General features: G+C 41.4%; 1 protein-coding gene across 1 annotated transcript in view; it reads left to right on the top strand.

Moving 5' to 3' along the window:
- Window positions 1-2,187: 2,187 nt before the first annotated feature.
- Window positions 2,188-20,632, top strand: part of LOC131287974 (protein eva-1-like) — a 75,924-nt gene continuing 57,479 nt past the window's right edge. The window contains exon 1 of the mRNA XM_058317069.1: window positions 2,188-2,323. Within this exon, the coding sequence (XP_058173052.1) occupies window positions 2,188-2,323 (136 nt within the window). The remainder of the gene's footprint in view (window positions 2,324-20,632) is intronic.

The following is a 20,632-nucleotide window of genomic DNA, read 5'->3' as shown; positions in this document are numbered from 1 at the left end:
TTTGCGGCTTTGGTTGAGCTTCCCATCCGCTCGGGGTGTGTGTTTTTATGTTTTGTCCCTCGCAACCGGGCACGCACAACAACCTGCGAGCACAAACAACGCCCAACTTTTAATGATCATCCCACACCGCCATCCGGGGACAAGCAGATAGCATCTCGCGCCGGGCCGCGACGTGCTTGCGTAAGTGCGTGCGAAAGGATGCCGAAAAACTAAACAACGAACGGCGAACGAGTGAAGAGTAAATAAACACTTTCGTTTCCGGGGCGGGGAAAACTTGAGGGGTTGGCAAACTTTTTATGTTTTCTCTAGGTGCGCGCAAGCACCAGGCCCAGCGTCACGATTTTTGCAACCCCTCGGATGATGGTGGATCACCGAGGTGGACAGGAATAAGGTTCTTCTCCTTTCTTTCTTTTTTTTTTATCTGTCTTGTAGTCAGAAGCAAAATTGAAATCCTTGCGGCAACGTTCGGTTCGGAAGGAAAACCTATTGCTTGTTTTTCTTTCCCGTTGAGTTCGTTTATCGAATGCTTCCAGGATGCTACCAATGGGGTTTGCTATGGAGAAAAACAAGGCATGAGAACGGGGAACCAAGAGATTGGATAATGAAAACGAGCAAATAATCTAAACTTTGTGCTTCGACTTCAAATGTATATGTGCAAATGCTTTGTGTTTATTTTGAAATGATATTTTGGGTGAATAAAAACGAAACCGTTATTTTCTGTCGTCCCAACTAATGATTTTGTCTTTCTTCCGTCTCTCTTGCAGAATTTTTGGCATTGGAATCCATCCGTAAACGCGTCGAAGTAATGAGCAATTGTTGGGAAATTTAAATAAACGAAAACGAACGACGAAAAACCGCTCATAAAATGAGCTGCTTCATCACGTGAAACGGCTCGTCCTTTGCATGCCCGAGCTGCCTCCGGCAAGCCGTGAGGGTCATTTTTAGTTCTCCCAGGGATACGAAACAAGCACGTCGGTGTGCGCCAGCCACGCCCCGGTAAACACGTAAATTGAATTGTCATCATCGCCCTTTAGCGCGCGCCGAGTCACACCAAAAGGCGGCCGTGGGAGATGAGAAACTAAATAACCAGTGACACGTCCAGCGGCGCACCGATGAAGTGCGCCGGTGGGAAGTGAAGAAATCTCGCCAAAGCGTAATTATAGATAATTGTGGAAAAATCTGCCCCGAAAGCTGACGATCAATTGCCGTGTGACGCCGGTGGACGGAAAAGTCGACGTTGCTGTCATCATTGTGGCCATTGTGATCCATGCCCGGGCGGGCGCAGACGGAGCGGTCATTGTGGACGCTGAGCAAATGGGACGCGCGGCGGAAGTGGGCAGAGCAGGCACAAAGGATAAATAAAAACGATGAACGAACAGTTTTTAATCGGAAAATTAAAACTCATGCCAACCGGAGGGTGATCGGTTTTATGTTTGCGCTTCAGCGCAAATTAATTTGCCTTCGTTCATTAATCGTACGGGTCGAGCGGGAAAACGATTGCATTTCATTTGCATTCGGTTTCCAATGTGTGCCTTTAAAAAACAAATTTGAAACAGGATGAAAAGTGAAGTAGAGCAGTTTTTTTGTCCATCGCCAAATCGGAGTAAGGGAAACCAAGCAATCATTACACCAACCGAATTGCCCATAACCACGATCCCATGGGGTGGCAGGAACCGCTATGGGAAACATGAAATCGATGTAATATGGGAGTAGGTAAATATGATTTATTGCAATTACAGGATGATATCGTATTGCTCCAGAAGGAACGGACAGCGCGAAGGTAAAGTGCAGAATAATGTGCCAAAAATGATGAGTGTGAAGTGAATGAAAATTGACCCAAAAGCTGGTTGAATTGATTGGTGCAAAAAAAAAAAAAAAAACACAATGTTGTTCAGCGGTGCGGTATCGGCTGGTGGTGTAGCAAATACGTGTACCAAAGCAGTTTTTCGTTGATGTGGTTATCAAAAGATCGGCAACATTACGCCCCAGGCAAACGCAGGTTCGTTCACATGTGTTGCACCGCAAAGTGTCGGGTTTTGTGAGTCGGTGCGTGCTCTTCGTCATTGCGTGATTCCAGCGTAGGTGCAAGTGTTTATATTTTAACAATAATTTGCAGGAAGTTTACTAAACGCAGCATCCGCTACCGTTGCTCGATCTCGCCAATCGCCGACCCAAACTGCAACCGGGATGGAACTGAGGCAACTTGAATCGTTTCTGCACAATCTTTTCCACTGGATTACCATACTGACGCTTCTGCTCACTGGCTCAGCACCGTTGCTACGAGCGGATCCGGAAACGCAAATATTCCGGGTGGATCCACTTGGTGAGTTCTTCTTTCTCATTTAAATCAACTCTAATTAATAGTTTATAGTCTATGGGATGAAAAAATGCTCCTAATACATATAAAGGGTACAGGAAACGAAGCGTATTCACTAGCGTAATCGTGTAATTCCGCTATTTAATCTGTCAAACATAATTTAGGCTTTCAATCGCATCTGCAAACTTTTCAAAACGTAAACAAACAAACCAATAGTTCATTCACCAATATTCTGTGGTTGTTTAACGTAGGTTTCATATTTTCAACAATAAACAACAAAATGACAACCGTAGCTTCAAAACCAGCTTCGATTTTTATCAAATTGCAAAATATAAACAAAGCACAGATTACACTTGCCGTGAACTTAATAGAAAAGATAACCATGTTGGAAACACCAACTTAAAAGCACTGTAAATCCTTTTCCGATTCGGAATCGCGCAGTTTGCAAGTTAATAAATTTTCGATGAGGCAATATCAAAATGCAACGTGCATCAACCGGTGCATCCGCGTAAGCTCATAAATCCCCCTGCTATGGTTGAGGCCACTGCTCAACTTGTTATCCTACGCTGGCAGCCCATTAGCAAACACCAAGTACTTGTTGTGGTCCGCCCTTGCGTAATCAAATCCAACACAGGACCAGAACCGTTCCGAGCCGTCCGGAAGTGACCGAGGCGCAGCGAAACCTCATCGATTTAACCTTAATCCCTGCGGGCCAAACGGTCACCGTCTCGGGCAGGAATCACATACAACAATCGATTACACGATGACGGTGACGGTCGTCAATGATTTATGGGTTTGCGCGCTCATGCTGACCGCTCGAGCCATGCATCATCGTCATAATCAACATTATTCTCAACAGCGCGCTTTGGTGTACTCCGACGAGCTGTCCGGTGGATCCACAGGCTGTCGTCAATCTATTACAGATCTATCAATTAAATACACGAACGGTTGGGCCTAGGTGGTGGTGCTGAATATCAGGAAGGGTCATCCATGTATCCCTTTCCATTGACATTGTTAACCCAGTAAAAAAGTAACAGTAATAAGGAGGTTATACGGTATTTCGCAATCAATATTCAATTTAAAGGGATGTTTTATAGAAGAACTTCTTTATTCTTTTACCAAACTCAACAATCAAACATACAAAATTAATCATGAAAGCAACTAGAAACGCTTCAAGGATAACATCAAATGCTTAATATCAAATACTCAAAAAGCCGTAAGAGTAGATCCAAAAATACATAAAACTGTTTAGAATAACTAATGGTTTAAGATGGTTTCAGATGATATAGCTGTTTTCTCTTTTCCTTCTTTGAGAAATTTCATGTTGGATAAAGTTAGATGTTTCTCAAGGCTTTTCACTAGTAATTATTATTATTATTTATTATTGGTTCGCGTTATCTGGCAAAGTTTGCCTTCATAACAAAACATAAGTATAAATAAAACGAGGAAAAGTAACCCTAGGGATCGTCAAACAAGCTGTCTTAAACAATTTCTAACCTGGTTAACCGTCATATTCATATCAACTAGATTTCTTATAGAATTATACGCCTCCATCATTTGTCTTAAAGGGTCACTAGTGCTATGTACTGTGGATCTGTATTCTACTCGTAAAAGTTGTCAGGGTCGTAACTGTCTACTTGGAGCTAGAAGGTTGATTTTGCTTAAAATGAACGGGGCGTCTATGGTTCCTGATAAGGACTTGTGTAGAAATATGCACTGTGCCGTCTTTCTTCTGTGTTCTAATGAATCGAGTCCAAAAAGTAAACATCTAGTTCGGTAGTCAGGACAGGCAATATTACTAGACCATGATAAAAGATAAAATAATTTTTTTGTCAGTTTCCGTTGTATGGATTCTAGTCTAGCAATCCTGTCTTGTTGCAGCGGCGACCAAACTACACTAGCAAACTCAATGATGGTTCGAACCAATGAACAGTACAGAGATTTTAAACAAACAGGGTCGTTAAAATCTTTACAGACACGAATAACGAAGCCAAGAACACGTAGAGCTTTAGAGATAGTTAGGTCAAAATGCTTCTGAAGAAATAGCTTGTTATCAAGAAGTATACCAAGATCAAGAGCTTCAGAAGAACGAGGAATTGTCAAATCTGCTATCTTATAATTATAGTAATATTCACGTTTCGATTTCATGCGATACAGATTTGTTACAAACTGCCACTATACCAACTAGATTTTAATTACTATTGTTGTGTGGCCTATTTTATGAAAAACCAACTTAGTTTCTAGTTTGAATGCTGTGCAATCTGCGGTGAGTTTAAAAATATGTTGCGAACAATATAATCTCGGGTGAAATAATTTTCTCGCAGAGTGAGATTTAAACTGGCTTTAATTAATGCAAACCACCAACAACCCTCACCCTGGACCGGTTAGCTATTTTAGCAACGACGTTACGAGCTCTCCGAACGAGATGGACCTAGCGTTTGGTGGTTATATAGCTTGGTCAAAAAAGTTCAATCAACGCAGCTCCGACAAGGCACACCGCCGCTAACCGGGTCGAACTGACCCAAAGTTTTTGGGTGATGTTGTTGCTTTTGTTGCTATTTCTCCGGTGCAAACCTTGCATCCTTTCGATCCCCACGAACTACCACACGCAATCTCGTCGCTTCACCTTCGCCCTTTGCGACGTGCGTAGAAACATCGCATCCCAAAACTGACCAAAAAGCATCTCTTGTCCAAACTAACCTTTCAAACATCCCACGCAAGCTCGTACGATGAGAAATTTTACAACCGAGGCGACCGATCCTTCGTTACTCACCATCAACGGCTTTCACAGCAGTATGGTTTTGAAAATTCAGATTTCCATCATTTCAACCAATGGGGCAGAAATGCCCTTTCCCTTTGGTAAAATGACGATCGTGGGAAAGATCGGAAGAGTAACTTTTACGCTCCGGTTTAATTCATTTACCATTTCTTTTAGTCAATATTCCGCCCAAACACTGGTGTGTGAAATATTCGTCTCTTCCCTTGAACGACTACCGCATTTCCACAACATTTCCACAAGGTCCGATTCGCTTAACTTTTGCACGTTTATATCGCCCTTGTTTGCCAACTATTATCCCGGACTTATGTTTCTGGGTAAACACTGGACCGTCGTGTTCGACATTTGCCACAAGCAAAATATATTTACACGGTTAGTGTACATTCGGGTTGTAGTGGCCGAACAGATTTTCAGAAATCAGCAACAAATGGATGACGTTGAAAAAAGGATACCGGAAAATCAACAACGCCCAATAGTTGAAGGTTCTAGCGTTCCGAAAACATGTTTGAATAGGTTCGGGAATCAAACTTTTCCGTCATAAGAAGTTTGCTTTGCGTTCACCGAAGGAACCCTCGTAGCTGGGAGAGAATTATTCATTTCAACCTCTTCTCAACAATTTGCCACCCATCGGTTGTGTGTTTGTGTGTGTATGTGTGTTTGAGTTTTCGGTGAGGGATGAAAAGTTTTTGGCAGCAGTCGAAAGGCTTCGTTACTTGATTTGACCGGATAAACATGGGTCCGCAAAGTCAAACAGTGGTGATCCGAACAAGTTTATTCTAATATTTTTAAACATTCGTCGAGAGTTTGAGACCTGATATTTTTTCATATTTGACCATCAATTCGAAAACAATATTTTCTGTTTACTTAAGCTTGTACTATATTTTAAATGCCACTTGTCCATTGCCGAAATTAGTTGTAAGCCATGCGCAATAATCTCGAATCGACCACCACCCAACATCGAGCGTCACCAGCAGATGCTGAATAAACTTCACATTATCCTTTCGTTCAACAGATTTTTATCCTTCCATTTCCTTTGGACAGTTTTTGGAAAAGGCTTCCAACGCCACTCTGGTACTTACGTTTTACGAGGACAGGTCTTCGTCGCAATGTCAAAAAAGAGTATATCAGGGATTGGAAATGTAGCGCCAAAAAAAAGGAAAAAATTAAAAACCTGAAAAGCCGATACAGTCTTAACTTGTGACCATATTTCAGGCGAACGTACGTAAAACTGGAACATTACTCAGCAGAATGGGTCGAGAAGGGTCCTTTCGGAAGGAAAGTGCCACCATCGGATGGATCTCGGCTCGGTCCAACACCGACCACGTACCGATCTGGTCGTTAAATATGCCAACTGGACCGGTCCACTGCATCCGAACGCAGCAGGGAGCGAAAATAGAAAGGAAACCTGTTTTTCATCGGATTCAGAAAAGGGCGTTTGGGTGATACATCTATCATGCGGTTGGATTCGAAAGATGACTTTTTATTATATTTGAACTGCAAACCGGCGCTGCACACGAAAAACAGTCCTGTGAGTCCTGACGCCCCGTTTGCCACCGGGGTTTATCTGGTAGAACTCGTCCCTTTCGGTTCGGCTTCCGCTCTGCTTGCTTAAATTCCTTTTCCATCATCCCAGCGGGAGTCTCTTGACCGGGCGCCACTCAACGGACGATCGTGAGAAGCTTTTTGTCGCACGGTAGCGAAAAATGGATTGCAAACCGACGTAAACCTGGAGGTGAAGGGAAGCTGGGGATTGATTAAATTTACGATGCCATTCCAGAACGGCAACACCCACTGCACGCCGTCCGATAAAGGATTATGGATTAAATCTACTGCTGCCGTACATTTGAGCTTGTAACTGAATTATGTAAATGGACTCTTGTCGTGTCGTGGCCCAGCCGGTGGGATGGTAGCGAGCGGCCAACGATGGCTTGATTCTTGTACCACGAATTTTATTTCGGTACCGTATGCCGACGGCTAGCCTTACTCCGGTATGGCGGCCGTTGCTGCTCCTGACAAAAATTCAACTTGAGTGGAACATCAAGGAATTATTTCTGAGAAGTGGAATAAAAACTAAGCTTGGCCTGTTTGCTTCGAATATTCCAAGTGCCAATTGGTGTGTTCCGGTAGGATTATGTAGCTCAAAACCGTCGAAGCGCTGTAGATTGGAAACTCACATTTGCTAACAATAGGATTACAACTGTATTTTTAATACGTTTGCTACATGTGCCAGTTAGGTTAAGTTAAGAAAAACTAATATAAGCTCAAAATGAAAATAATCCGATGTTCTCTCCTAGCGTGATAGTTTCAGACTTATTGTGTTGCCTAAACGGGGGTTTAAAAACAAGTTTCATTGACACATTATTTCATTTGACCAACTAAGGAAAAGTGCATCCTCTGCAATTGATTTATGGGATGGGGAAATTATCAGCTCAAGAACAATAAATCTCAAATCATTCAAAAACTCTTCTCACGATCCAACGTTTTGGGAATGCTTCGGGGCATCACTGAGGGAACATAAATAAAGTTCCAAATAAAATCAGCCCAGCCTAAAGTTACATAATTTTTATTCATTCTACGTACACGACGGAACCGATCCAGTACCGAGGGCGTGGGAGTGCGGGCGGAAATAATAAACGACATACTTCACGAAAGAATGATCGTAAAAGTATCAGAAACACTGCGCAGGAATGCACTAATGGCATCGAGCTGGGGAGGGAGTTTTTCGGTGGCCATTGGAAAACGTTTGAAACAGTGGTAGCTAACGATGAAAGGCAGATAAAAAATGAAAACTTTTGCAGCATTTCCCCTGAACGCATCGCGCGTTTTATGTTGACTTGCGTATGGAAATTCGTGGAAACGGCTCTACGTGAAAAACATGTTCGTCTTTCGTCGGAAACAATCTGGGCACAAAATGTCCAAATTGTTGAACAATTTCTTTCGGCTGCGGCACGGGGTGAACGGAACCAGAAATAGTTTTCCACATTGGGAAAAAAAACAAACAAACAAACAAAATGCAATGAATCTGTCGTTACTCTTTAGCGTACCAGCAGGTGATGGGGCAATACAGCAAAACTCGGAAATTGAAACTATTGCAATAGACTGTTCGTTGAATCGTTTTTATCCCATTATTGTTTGATAGTCACACGTAACGTAGCACACGCAGCATTTGCTGTTGGAGTGTTTCATACTGAATATTTTTATCATTCAGATGGGAGAAATATTTGGAAATTTTTACCAAATTAGTTATTTCATAGATTTTCCATGCAAAAACGAAAATATTAGCGATTTGTTTTTATTGGCAGCATTTCTGTAAGTGGTATTTCGTTTTACAGCGTTATCTTGACCCGATATCTTGAAAACTTTTGCAATTTTACGAAAAAAAAAAAAACTTTATTCAGTTATCATGTGCAGTGTTCTTCCTGCCCCCGATGAATGTTTGATTTTTTTTATTTTAATCGTTATCTCTGAATTAACCTTACCTGAATTGTATTCATTGCGTTACATCAAAAGTATTTACCACATCTTCACATGAAATTTAACTCGTTCATTGAATTCATATAGATTGGGTAGTTGTAGTTCCTAGAGTCCATCTTATCGAAGCTCACCGACTAAAATTCACGCGCAGTGATCGTTAGATGGGTTGGAGGTGAGTGTCAACCGGTACTAAGGAACAGGAAGATTGTTGTCTTGCTCTAAGTTACCTTCATAGTAAAGTAAAGCCAACTCAATCAAGGGGCTATCAAATACAGCACGAGAAAAAATATTCAAATCATGTTTAAAAATATAAGCATCCCATATGATCAAACAAAGAGGTTATCTTTTTGGTTGCTGGTTCAATTACAACAAAATTCTTAAATCGTGCAATATTCACAAGAATATTGGGGGTCCGCGACAGCCGAGCGGTAGCGCCGGGGCTCACCACCTCGACGGCGTGGGTTCGAATCCCAACCGAGACCGGACCCTCCCCTGTACGAGAGGTCTGACTATCCACGTACACATAGGGTAAAAAGTCTCGTAAGCCCTTTACAGGGCAGGCATGACCAACAAGGTCGTTACGCCAAGAAGAATATTCACAAGAAAAATGTCGCATTTTTCCAGTATAAAATTGAGTGCAATGGTTCTTGCCGCTTTAATTTTCAAAACGAGCTCAGAATGACAATGCTTTCACTTCGATTCGTTTCCTACGCGGCCTTATTGTTTTTTTTTTTTTATCACCGGCCCCTTGCTCCCTGTAATCCTGGCTCATTCATTGGGCACAGCAATTCAAACACAACCGTAGAATACGAACAGTTTCTACCTGTAAACACCGCGTGCTAAATTGTATCGTAAGCCGACGGTATTAGTGAGCGCTTCATTACTGATGGTGATGGCGTCCGTGGTTTGAGCGAAGCGGTTTTTAAGGTGCGAAACGAATGTGGCAATAAATTTTCCGACCAGCCTGCGCGGAAGGAAATGTTTAAAAAACACACAAGTCCATGGCAATGAAAAACAGTATTCTGAAAAAAATAAATTCGAAGGAACAAAACTTGCCCTGGTTGCGCATGCCGTCGTAAAACCCACGGGGCCATAACTTTGCCCCAATGTGTACATTTGAAACATGAAAAGATGGGGGCAATGGAGACGACTCGTGATGAATTCAAGAACGGTGGATGGTGGTTAACGTAACTTGTATTGCTTCAAAATTGACGATCGTAAGCAAGCGGCATAGATTTGGCTTTATTTTATTAACACATTCGTTAAATGATGTCATAAGGGTAATTTTTTATTTTCGTATACAAAATAAAAGGACGTAACAAGGGATAGATAAAAAAAGAAAGACTCGTATTTCATAAAACAATTCCCAAACATACGACAGTTTTGACTCTGTCAGCGAAAGAATGTGAATAAACTTGCCTGAGTTGTGCTTTGAATGTTGCTTCAAGCGCTTTTAACCTTTCTTTTGATCTCACCATCGGATGTGTGCCAAGGGGTCAACACAAAGTGATTTGCTGAATACAAGAGCATCAATTGCATCCAGCAATGACAGGTAAATTGTTGTGGGAAACAGTAAAACGATTTACCAGTTTCCGAGTGGAACGTTTTTTTTTTTCAAGACCAGCTTCCGGCAATTGTTTGCTTCGTGAGCGGTTGTGAAAACAAATCCCCCCTTTTTCTTTTATGTCAAAGTTGTTCAAAATGCATTGCACATGTCCTGCTGCCACGGGAGCACCAGTTTAGTTGGACGACATAACTTCAAAATGATACTCCAGGAACAGTAACAATCGCTATCTTTCTTCTTTTGATCAAAGGGCATCCTTTACCCTCGTGGAAATATTACAAACATTTCAACATCTCAATGCAGTTGTTCTTCTTTTATCAATCCTCTCTCGGCTGACGGCGAGGAGCGTACCGTGGCAAACAAGTTCAACATTAGTCACCGGAGCTAGCGTACATTGCTCAGATCGGGACACACCGTCTGAAAATCTCGGCAAGAAATCTTGGCCCCGCGACGCCGAGAACGGCCGGTTCACCGAAATACGAAAATAGCACAAACATGAACCGGAGTGACACGAGCGTGCGGACGGGCGAATTCAAAAATAGCATGAGGGCATCGTTTCCCTTCATTCTTCTTGGCAGCAGTCGGCATCATGTGGTAGCAGAATTATGCTAAAACGTAAACAAACCACCACACGACCGATTGAAATGGGAAAGGAAAGGCAACTGAGCATGTCCGCAATGCTAGTAAGTGAGATACCGGTTTACAGTGGTATATGCGTGAAAAAAAAGTTCTAACGTTTTATAGCTAGTTCACTAAGAATTTAGAAAGTGGAAGTATCATGCTACATTTTTCTACATCTACCTAAAATGTATAGCTTAAAGATGCAAACCTTCCAGAAAATTTGACAAATACTAAAAATGTAAAATTTACTAAATTTTCTCTCTCAATATCTACACATCGTATGAAAAATGAAAATAAAAATTTGATAACATCACAAAATATAGATACATCAAATCTGCAGTCTTACAACTGCAACTGAAAAATAGAAAATAGATGGTGATGATTCTGATCCTAAGTCGTTTTGTCATCATGTCTGCCGGAAAGTTTCGTCACCAACTTCTGACCCCATCCCTGCGGCGGTTCGCCTTGTTGTAGCACCATTTCTGGTTCGACGAGTAGGGAAGCGCTATTTTTAAGCCGCTACCCATTATTTAGTTTGCTCGATCAAATCTCGGTCGATTTGTCGGTCGCGTCGAAATGTGGTCCAATAGACTTGGTCGTTAGGGTAGCAAATTTCGGTGCCAAAAAACATTCCGGTTGAAGCTGGGGCCATCGTGGTGCCCGAGCGAAACTTTGCTAACCTGATTCAATTTACTGAATGTTTCGATCGTTCTATCGATCGGACAGTATCGAAAGGCACCGAATAGGCTGGGATAAAAATCGTGACTGAACGAAGGGACAAGGTAAGTGCCAGTAGGATGATTCGACAACGATTTGGTTGGTACTGTTGTACACTGGCGCCTTCAAGGGTTCGTACCTTCTTCGAGTACTTGTATTTCCCTTTCAAACCATTGTAGCGCATCAAGGGACACTTTGCAAAGGTCAGCAATCTATGCCCCAGTACTTATTTTTCACCAGTCACCAGTCATCAAGAAATCATCTTCCATTACCCCTGCAAGATTTTGTGCCCATCGGATCATTTGCACGTTTTATGCCATCATAATGATAAAATATTGATTGATTATTCAGCAACCTTCCGCCAATCGTCATGCTACGGGATGGCTGTTGTCGTGACTATTCGTGATCCTTTTTTTCAATAACCCTCGGATGCTTTTTTTTCGTTTAACGCACTTCCGGAAGCTTTATGCTTTTAAGCTCATAAAAATCTTCAGGATTGTTTCCGACACCATTTCGCAATCCATTCCACCCGGAGTAGCGAGGGCTATGGTTATGAGTTTGGCTCAAAGTAACTTCCTTCATGATTATCATCATCATCATCATCGTTGTCTAAAACCCGGCGAACCGACGATGAGAAGTGAGTTTTCCATGGTTTCTCCGCTGGCCACAAAATTAATCATTCGATCTATCGGATTTCATTGGACTTTTTCTATGGACTTAAGTGGGTTTTTGAATGGAGTCGTTATTTTAATGGCTTCCTTTTCTCTTCACTTTCACTTGGCATTACGGAAGAATCTTACCATCTGAGCTGATGCTGGCTTTCATCAAAACTTTTGGATATTGTTTCAGCTTTCAAAACAAGTTCTGTTTCCTAATTAAAAAGGCGTGGTTGATTCTTTGTGACCATGACTTATGGATGAATTTGGCCGGTATGTAATTGATTATGGTTATTATGGCCGCCATGGTTTACAATAACGTTACACAATACTTTGGTAGTACATTTAACTGCTTCAATATGAACGCTTCTTCGTTTTATAGATGACAATTTTTCTTCAATATTCATATAAAAACGTATTGGGAATTTTATGACAAGTGATAATAAAACTAATAAATTCCTTCATAACCAGAGTTAGTTTCTATCAATTATAATAAAGAATTAAACAGAAGTTATGCTATGTTAATCAGGAGTAAGTCAGCTTGAAACGATTTCTTTATTTTTATACAGAAAAATTCATTGAAAATATTCACCGTTCGCAGAACAAGTAGATCGTCTACTGAATTAACACTTTTCCGAGCCATTTAGCACCAATCGCATCATTGACCTCGCACTGTTCAATTAGCCTAATAAAATGCCACCAAAACCTGCAGATTCGATAGATTCGTTGTGGATATTGGTCAAACAACTCCCACCACCGACAAACACCAAACATTTTCTACGAACATCCTAGAACTTCCGCCCCAGCGATAGCGATAGCCTGGGGAAATAATAATTTTTATTGGCTATCGCACGAATTATGCTTGCCATTACCGTTAAGCGCCGGTCCGAGCGTCGGGCGGGCGGAGAAAGTTTCTGCTTCGCCCGAAGGGAGCGTGAAGCGGAGGCTTTGCTCCATAAACCCGAACTTTTTTTATAGGCCAGGCCGGGAAAGTGAGCACCGATAATTACTGGAGTACCAATCACTCGCCCACCCAGCCGAAACGTGAAAGATGCGCGCCCGTGGGAAACCCCGGGCCGCCAGTTTTATGGCCACATAAGTTATCCGATGGTAATTTGGCGAATATTTTTCTTCCCATCCTCGGGCGGGACGAGTTTTCGCAGCTAGCAAACGGGGAAAGTGAGCAAACCGTTTTCGTGCACCGTTTAAGCGACCGGCCAACGATCGTGGTGTCGATTTGGCGGATGAGATGCTTCTGGCGTGGTGAGAAAAATAATGAACATTTATTTCAATTTCGCAAACAAATATTTTCCTTTGCTGGCAGCGTGCAAGGAATGCGCCGGGAAATGGGATCTGAGCTGGACCGTACTGGTCGTGCCCCGGTGGAGGTGTCGACCACTAACGGGCGGACGGTGGTCCGTGACGACATGTCGGTTGGTTTGGTTTCGAAGCGTGTAATTATTATTAGCTGGCTGACTTGTTTCGACAGCTTTGACGATTTTTTAGTTGCGTAAATAGAAACAACGGACCTTTCGACATGTCGTGTTGTTTGATTTCACGAGACGACAAATCTATTTGATAACGTGTTTTAGTAAATAAAGACATCAATTGAATATTGCTGAAGTAGTAGTAAAAAAATAAATTAAAGTACAATGAATTTGGAGCAGTATTATTTTTTAATTATTTTTTGTATGAAAACTAATGATTTCCACAAGAATAGCATAAACGCATATCTACTACAACAAATGCAACATTGTTAAAGCGTTACAATCAAGAAAAGTTCGACTATCACTTTGCTAATGCCATGTGACTATTTCGATTTATTTATGCATTAGGAATGCGTCTCGAAGAAGCAGCGAACATGCACACGTAAATCTAATTCTATCCTCCAGACTTTGCCGTTCGCTCCTTCGGGCTTCTGGCGCATCTTCAACTTCATCCACCGGGGCTTAGATGATGGCTCTACAGAAAGCACAAGTGTTACTGCAAAATCGAATGAATAATTTATTTCCACTTATCCCGATGCCGATAGATAACCGAATGTGCTTTACACTTAAGCTCGCTCCCAAGTGTGTACATCGTTCGGCTGCCCCTGCTTCTCGTCCTTTCCGTGCTGCAGTGTGAACCCGTTACGCTCGAAGTCACGTAAACGGGGATGTAAAGTGGTGAGACGAGACCATGCAGATAGGAAACAAAACGAAGAAAAATGCCATTTTCCTCCACGGGCAATGCGCTCCCGGGAAAAGGTTTATCGGTTTCGGATGGGGTGTTTGTACGGACGGAAAACGTCCGCTTATCGAATTTGTATCCGTTGGCGATAAGAGAACCGTTGGAGAAGCGTTAGTTTCGCTACTGGTTGATTGTAGTTTTTTTTTTTTGTGTACCTTTGTTTACGGGCATGCACTTGCAGTTGCACAGCCGGCATTTTCCCAGTCCGTACGCACGTTGTCTCACGCAGAGGAACGGTTGCAAACTTCAAATAAAAACGCTTTTATTCTTCCTAGCCGTATTAGACAGCTGGCAGTTTGGGGTGAATCCATCCTAAGCCTGGCCAAAGCTGCAAAGAATGGCCAACGAAAATCCGCTCCCTTGATAAGGTGTAGAAGCAGTGTGCTTCACTCTTTTTCCAATAATTCCATGATCAACGATGCCTCCACCGAAGGCACCAAAGGGAACGATGCACTGGAAAACGAGTCAACGTTTATGCTGAGCGGAAGATGTTGCACCGGAACGTTCGGATGGCTGGAGGAGGGTGTCGGAGGTAGATAAAAACACTGGTGTGCATCTGGCATAATCGCCTGCGCCAGCTTCCGTGCCGTCCCGGGATTCGAATTTTCCAAACGAAGACATTGCACACTGGCGAGTTGGAAGCACGTGCACATTATTACAGTTGCATTTCGGTGCGAAAAGTGTCTTGCGCCGTTCAAGCATCGTTCGACTTTTTAAAGATCCGAAGGAAAGTTCCGGCACCGGATGGAAGTGAGGAGTAAAGAAAAATGAAGAAATCCCGTAAAAACCCGTTCTTTCTCAAGTTCACGAACGTTGGGGAAAGCGTTGAAAAGGAGTGAATGGGAAAAAGAAATCCGCTCGAACTACGCTTCCCGCGTAGTTTCATTCGTGAAATTCGCACGAACCCTTTACGAGCAACTTTTAACGCCCGAGAGAGAAAAAAAACAGTGAAGCGTGAGTCGTGGGGCAATGTGCAAAATTAAATTCCACTTTACCCCACATTGGCACCCCTTAAGCGTGAGTCATGCTGCGTTTTTCTTCTTTCGGGAATGCCTTACGATCACCGCCTTGAAAGGGGCACATTCTCGCCTCACCGACACCACCGAATTGCTGGATTGCTTGCTATTCAATTGCATTTTTCACTTTGCCACTCGACACTTCATCTTGGCCGGATTAGCGTCATGCATGCGCAAGCAGACTCCACCTAGTATACATGGTCGGGAGAAGGTAAACCCAGAGGCAACGGGAGCAGGATGCCTCTTGGACGATTTTTCACCATTGTCTAGCAAGGGAACCTTCTTGGGCAAGTTTGTTTCTTCTTTACTCCCACACCTTTCGCTCACGACTGCAGACAAGTTAAGGTTTTGGGACGGGAAAGATAAACTTTACACATTTCACTTCTTTTTGTTAACTTTCAGTTTAACATCCGAACGGATCGTTATGCACAAGGATCGAAAGTTTTAATGACGTGAGCCAAGAGTGGAAAAATGGTACCTGAATTGTAAGATGATGGGAGTTACACGCTGTATAATGAGCTATATTTTGGAATGTATCCTTAAAATGACTCGAGAGTCTAGACTATAGGTGGAACGGTTTTCTTATACTTGTAACGTTCATTGTCTACAAAATAGGCTAATTTTTTTATTTTAGAAGTTCCTTTGACTGCTATTTAAAGTTTCGTAGCTACGGAAAGGCGTTTTTTAGAGACTTTTCAAACATCCAAGTTGTGAATTCACAAACTTACTTCACAGTTGACGAATCAAACTGTTATCGTTACAAGCTGTCAAACAGACATTTCGTCTCACTGGACTTATTTTTGGTTGATTTAGAAGGTAGAAAGATTTAACTTTATCTTTCTGCTTAAGAATCTTCCATGCATTGAAAAACGTCATCAAAAATGACCGAACAAGTTTAGTCCTACGGGAATGATCCATTGAATGGTGCCAATTTGTGAATGAAAATATGCAAAATCCTAGTATTTGCTCATGAATCTAAAAGGAGCCCTTAACGAGCATATTCTTAGATGCACAGATACTTTCGCAAGCTGGAGCAAGGTTCATAGGCAAGAATGTTTCAGCCATTAAGAAGGTAGCGAGAGATTTTCACTATAACATGTGTGTATGCTAGCATCACCATTAAACGATAATATAAAAATATTGAAATTTGTGTAAACCATATATTGGATTCTTATAAATCCAGGAGTGGAATGTTTTAAAACTTCTTTAGCTTTAATATAGCTCGTACTGAACATTGCTCTTAATTTATTACTTTTATATATACACATCAACTAAAGTTGAACAAATTCAATTAAAATGGTTTTGCTCTAGAATTGTCTTGTCCAAGGTATCTGTTTTTTCACGAATAGGTCAATGTTGACTAGCCACAATCTTTTTATAAGAGAACTGCAAAACTTCTGTATCGATGAAATCTAAACAAAGTTGAAAGTTTACCCAAGCAAAAAGTTTCTCAAAATGGTAGATTGCGCCCGGATGATATTTGAAAGAGGGGAATCAAATTTTCCACATGCACTGTTACTAACATGCCTTTACGTCTCTTGCCTTTCATAGTTCTATGGTCCTATGGAATGGTAACTTTTCTTCCTGTCTTTCATCTCCGAAACTTTACGGTCTTCTAAAGCGATGACAAAGCCTTTGAGTATGCTAGCTAGCAGCTTATCGGCCGATTAAAACGCTTCACCGGACTCATACACAAACGGTATCTTAACAATATGTGCTCGTACCCTTTTAACATTCTAAACCATTTTGTCGGACTTTAGATTGATAGTGATTTCTATGTATAACCTTAAATTATAAAAGAAAGTTGAAGTTTTCTCCGTAAAATAACCAATAAGATAAGTTTTTTTCTCTTTTCTAACTTTGATTCTCGTGAGAGACATTTTTAAACTAATACATGCTGATAAAACCACCGAAATGGTTTGACTATTTCCTCAGCAGATCAACCTACTGCAAGAACGCGACCAAGTGTAGATTTCATGTTAATGACATTCCCGTTGGCGGATGGATTTAAACGTTTTGCTGTGAAACTTCTCTACCTAATCTGGCGCTTCTATGCGACGATACAAAATTACGAAACAAAAGTGGGCCACTGTGAAGCAAGGTAATGCCGCGGTTTAGCACCGAACCATGTGTAACCTGCGTGTTTAATGGTACACCAGACAAGCAACCGAAAGATTTTACGACAGTTTTATGTATTGCCGTGATCGGATTAGGATAATGGGAGAATATTTCTCCTCCGCTTAAAGCAATGGCTGTCGTAAAGCTGCAGCAAGATCGATTGATTCATTGAACATTGGTGAAAGTAGAGTTTAAACATCGTTTTCTTATAGTTTTCTTTTTCTTTTGGAGCTTTGGACAGAACAACGTGTATCGGGAGAGTAAAACCTCAAAAATAGCGACCTGATCATTTCGAAAAATAAGACTAATCATTTCTCAAAATGCCTCATGATACTTGTGATATTCTTGAAACGGAGCTGTAAGTAATTATAGTATTAAATAAAACTAAAAATTCTCAACATAAATTATTAGATTCTCACTTATTTATGTATTATTATGCGTACAACTGTGTGATGAAAAAAAAGACAGAACCATTATACTGTTTTCTGAAAACTTGCAGAAACACCAAAACATATTTACATCCTCAAGAACACAAATAAAGGTGTGAAGATGGTCAGCATTTCCTGTAATGTTTGCTCATTCCGGAAACCAATATTTCACGTCGAATCTCTTACCAAAATAAATCCGAACCCGATTTCAAGACAATACCGACGTTCCTTTCCGGTTTAGGCATACTTGCACAAGGTTTGGCCGGAGATCAGTATTTCCGTTTACTGACTTTCAACAAAGGAAGAAAACAAAATCATCTCCCCCCGAGAACCTATAGTCCCTTTAGATTCGACCGAATTGGGTGGGATTTGAATGTTTGACGTATGTTCTATCAGTGATTTTCCTTTACTTTTCGCGTCTCTTCACGCAGCTCTTATTTCCGCATTTTCGATATGCCTTTGCATAATCGACACTTCATCCGGTCGAGTGTGAAAACGCAAAACAACATCCTCCCAGTGCGAAATCTTCGAGGCGGATGTTTGTGTGGCCGATCGTTCGTTAAATTGATACGTTTCTGTAAAAAGTTCGTGCTCAAGCGGTGTCTGTGACGGAAGTAGGTCTGCAGGGTGGGAAAACATAAATCATTTCAGCGGACGTTTAGGTGGGAAAGAAGTTCCGGAAAGAGAAAAAAAGACCAGCTCAACACGGGAAAAACATTTTCACCGCACGATAACGAATGCGCTTCGCCGTCGTTTTTCACCGATCGATTACTCAACCATTTACAGCAACTGCTCTACGGGTATGCTAAATTTTTAAATTTATTGATTATAAATCACAAATATAACTGTATTTAAGTGTCGGTACAATCGGTACAATCTCCATTTATGCGCCGCTTGAGCGAACCCAATTGTTAACGATCAGGATGTCACCGGGCTCGCGATATTGTATGGAAATCAAATGCAATATTGGTATCGGCACATCACGGTTGAAAGTTCGTTTCGAAATCTTTGAAATGAAATTCGATGCCATATGTTTGGGAGACAAAGCTGAGGAAAATTGAACGAAAACGCTTAACGCGATTCGGAGCAGCGCACGTGAACGATATTATTCCAAGCTGACGCAACGTTGCTGGTCCCGCATAAATAAGTATAGCAGATAGACGCAGCAAAACGTTACGATTGGAATTTGGTGAAAGCACACAAAGATTAAAAATAGAAGGAAAAAGATTAGCTTTCTAAGAAGAAAGTATTGTACATTACCATTGCATTGCTTTTTTTTTCATTTCTGATGGATTTGTTATCATTTTCCTTCAATTGACTGGTTTTCAGTTTAATTTTATTGCAACATAAAACCTACAGTTTTTGTAAAGCAATAAACAGGATATTTTCCATTGTTTAATTTTATGTAGTTGAGTAAAGTAGAAACTGCAAGAAAGAGAAGTGTTCCAAAAGAAGTGAAAACTAACTAACTAAACTTTTTTTTAAATAGATTTGACTTATTGGACCATCTTAATATTATAAAACAAGTTGAATAAATCTGATGGAACCTTCATTGGTTCCTTGAAATTGGAAACACTGTCAAAATTTAAACGATGGTTTTAAATCGAGAAACTATTTGAATTTGAAAATTGCTCATAAATCAAAATCAATAATACCAAATCAGATAAAAATTGATACATGCTTGCCAAAGAGTACAAAACTTTTCCTTGTTATGTTTCTGGCATTCATAAACATCCTCCACGCTACGCTGGCTACGTAATTAAATATCCACTAAAAATAGAGTAAAGCTAATTTCAACAAATAACTGTGATGTACATTCTTCACAAATGGATGATTTAGACAAATTCAACGCGAATAAAATCATACGTGAAACGTTCTGCTCCAAAAAAACATTTTTACCCCAATCTGGTTTGCATCAGTAAAACGGGGAGAAGATAATAATTTCCAACAATGTTTAGAATAAGGAATTTCATTTTCCAATGGGAGTGAGAATAATCGTAAAGTAAACAAAACAGTAGCTTGCAGATTGCTCACCATCGTGATGCAAAAGCTGAGGATAGAAACAGTCGATGGCTTGCCACACGCCCCGAGAAAATATGGCCCGTTGGGACACAGTTTACGAACAACGCCACTTGGAAAAAAGGCGGTTCTATGAGGGGAGGAACAATTTTTTCCCACACAACTTTACAAGTCAAAGTCCTTCAAAGAAGTAATTGGCCAACAACTCCGCCGTTATCACCACGATCCCGGGTGCTGTGCGTGGCCTGCGAAGATGGGTATGATCGTATATAAATTTATTTTCTCACCCAATCGTTTCACCCCTGCCCGTCCTTGCGTCGCCAGCACGTAAACTGGTCAAACCGGAGCGCTTTCACCAACCCGCGATTGGCACCTTCCGTTCGCATGGGTGTTTTGGGTGAAACAATTTATATTGGAATACTTTGGTCAACTTTTCGTCCCGCGCACACGATGGGTCCATTTTTCCGTGAAAGGTGAAAGTGTGTTCGGCGTGGATCGGTGGGTGGTTTGAGAAGATGACAATGCTTTTGCTGCTAGCGCCATACTGTGGGATGACTTTCACAACTTTTTCTTCATTTTGTAGGCATCGACGGTTTTTTCTTTTGTCTAACGAAAAGCATCCCGCATGACTCCTGGAGCCCCAGTTTGAGGTATTTCCCTATTCCTCGGTTTGTTTGATGCAGAGAAAGTGTGTGTT

This window comes from Anopheles ziemanni, chromosome 3 (genome assembly GCF_943734765.1).
Source record: "Anopheles ziemanni chromosome 3, idAnoZiCoDA_A2_x.2, whole genome shotgun sequence".
NCBI classification, from domain to species: Eukaryota; Metazoa; Arthropoda; class Insecta; order Diptera; family Culicidae; genus Anopheles; species Anopheles ziemanni.
Note: the sequence above shows the minus strand (reverse complement) of the source record. Positions and strands in the feature narration are given on the sequence as shown.